The sequence below is a fragment of the Serpula lacrymans genome, assembly GCF_000218685.1.
Source record: "Serpula lacrymans var. lacrymans S7.9 unplaced genomic scaffold SERLAscaffold_1, whole genome shotgun sequence".
NCBI lineage: Eukaryota > Fungi > Basidiomycota > Agaricomycetes > Boletales > Serpulaceae > Serpula > Serpula lacrymans.
Genome location: NW_006763290.1, coordinates 3973309 through 3975703, shown reverse-complemented (window position 1 = coordinate 3975703; position 2395 = coordinate 3973309). Strand labels below are relative to the sequence as shown.

Below are 2395 nucleotides of genomic sequence, written 5' to 3'. Positions count from 1 at the left end.
GAAATCATAGCTTGTGGCATGGATATGACAGTCACATGATCAGTCACGTGACTTCCAAAAGTAAAAGCCCGAATAATAACAGAAAAAGACAAGGGAAATAAAAGTGAAAGTAAAAATAGATGCCAAAAATACTGTATATGTGGTAGTATTTCCAGTAAATCATAAAGGCAGCTATCCATTACATAACATTATTGACTGTGTTATTGGAATTATCTTTGAGTCGTTCATTTTATTGCTTATTGTACAAGATAATTCCATGTAATAGTTTGTCAAATTTTCACTAATCATACACTAGAATGGACCAAGGGTGGGACTGTCACTTAGTATTAAGAACAAAGCTTGAAGGAAGTGTCTAGCCACTTGCTGAGAGCAATCAGGGACTGGAACTAGAGTCCAATGTGAGTAACTAGAGAATAGGAAGCATTGGACTCAGCAGTACTGTCCGAAGTTTGGTAAACAAAGGTAAACAAAGCAGCCACAAAGGCGAAATAATAGAGAACACAATCAATAGTGAATAATAGAAGAATAGATAGAGAAAGGAATGAAAATATATAGGTAGCACAAAGGTGCAGAATCACCAAAACTAACACTTAGCTCAGCAATGCTCACATGGTTTCCCATGTGGGATCCCTTTCATGGTCCTCTGACCCTAAAGATGGAGTGGTTGAGACTGTGGGTGCTAACCACCAAAAGAGACGGGGATGCAGGAACCCTAGAGAGTAGTATAGTGATATACAGAGGGGGAAATGCTGAAGATGCCTGATGTGGACTAGGGCAGGCACCCTAGACAGAGAAATACAGTACAGAGAGGGAGGTGCCAAAGGCGCCCTACCAAAGTGGACACAGGTGCTGCAAGCACCCTAGAGATTAGTGCAGAGAGGGGGATGTGCCAAAAATGCCTGACCAAAGTGGACTGGGCATCAGGAAAATGGGGAGAACCTAGTGTTCCCAGGCACATGTGACAGGCAGATACCAATGTGATATGTATTCATAGCTAGTTATCAGGATATATCAATGCATACCAGATCAATGTCGCAATGGTATGCAGGGCTATAGCAAAATAAGGATTGTCAAAAAATGATAAATGGCTGAAAAATAGTACATATTACTCAGACCAATACTACTTAACCAACTAATAACTATCAGCTATGGCCATGGTTTACCAGACTAATGTGAAACTGTCAAAGATTTGTCACGTACATTTCATACCATCTATTGATCTGTCAGAGAAGGTAATGTTATTGGCTTTGCACATGCATTATAAGTTTGTCAGCCAAGTAAAGTTGGCTGACCTGACACAAGACTATCAAATCACCAACTGTAGCAAGAGTCATTGTGTCACAATGTTTATGGTCATAGCTGCCAATATATATATATATATCATTATTCATAGAAGACTTCATATCCATAACTAGGTCCATACATATCATCCAATGCTAGTAGGTCTTCCTCTCTAACCTCACTAGCATCACTGGTTTGTGAGCTATTACTGTCAGAGGAATAGTTGAAGTCTTGGATATGGTTTACTAAGTTTGAATCAGCAATTTCCAGAATGTTGCTACTGTCAGTATGGTCCTGGATATGCGGCTCTGGGTATTGCTCAGAGTCATATATGCCAGCTGTTTTTGGCTGTTTAACATTATATGCTAGATTTTTAGCGGGTATGCAAGTATGTAGCAGCCCCAATATTATACATGTGGCCCACTCCTAGGTTGAGATGGTAATGCATGAGCATGTTGTGATCAACAAAACTACAAATAGTTAGTAGGTTATTAGCAAGTAATAAATAGAATACACCAGTTTACATAGTAGAGGCACCAGTTGTTAGCATCCAAAGTGTAAGGAGAAATACCAATGCTATCTGCGTGAACCTTGCCCTCTGCAAAAGATGGGATAAAATAGCAGCTACGGAGCACATCCTTTGGATCTAGAGAACCAAATGCATCTTTATCTTCATCTGCCATTGGAAGAAAATGCACTTGATCCAAATTATGAGTCTGCTGACCATCCTCCTTCTCTGCCAGCTTGAACTATCTCACCCACGGCACCTTTATTCTCCCAGAATTTTAGTCAAGCAAGTTGGAACCTATATACACAACATTTGCATGGAAGATACTGAGTGACCGTGCATACAGGAAGGGATGCAGTGTGGGAGATCTGTCATCAGCTGCATCTGTGTTGGCAAGAACCATGATATCCTGGTGTGGAGTGTGTGGATTGACTATATCCTGTGCCTGCCGGGCATTTTAAGTTGTATAGTTAAATTGAATGATACTGTGTTGGTAGAGGTGGTTACCTTTGAAAAGTACATGGTCCCACATCGGAGCATCCCCAGTAGTACTCTGTCTATCTGTATTTTTGGGGAAAGCTTGTGGCAGTAAAATATCTTGATTGC

At 40.5% G+C, this 2395-nt stretch overlaps 1 protein-coding gene across 1 annotated transcript; it reads right to left on the bottom strand.

Moving 5' to 3' along the window:
• Window positions 1-1383: 1383 nt before the first annotated feature.
• On the bottom strand, window positions 1384-1964 carry SERLADRAFT_432420 (uncharacterized protein; the record flags this gene model as incomplete). The annotated part of the gene is made up of 3 exons (XM_007312612.1): window positions 1384-1629; window positions 1706-1751; window positions 1819-1964. 3 exons carry the CDS (start codon window positions 1962-1964, stop codon window positions 1384-1386), a joined length of 438 nt encoding a protein of 145 aa, XP_007312674.1.
• Window positions 1965-2395: the final 431 nt, after the last annotated feature.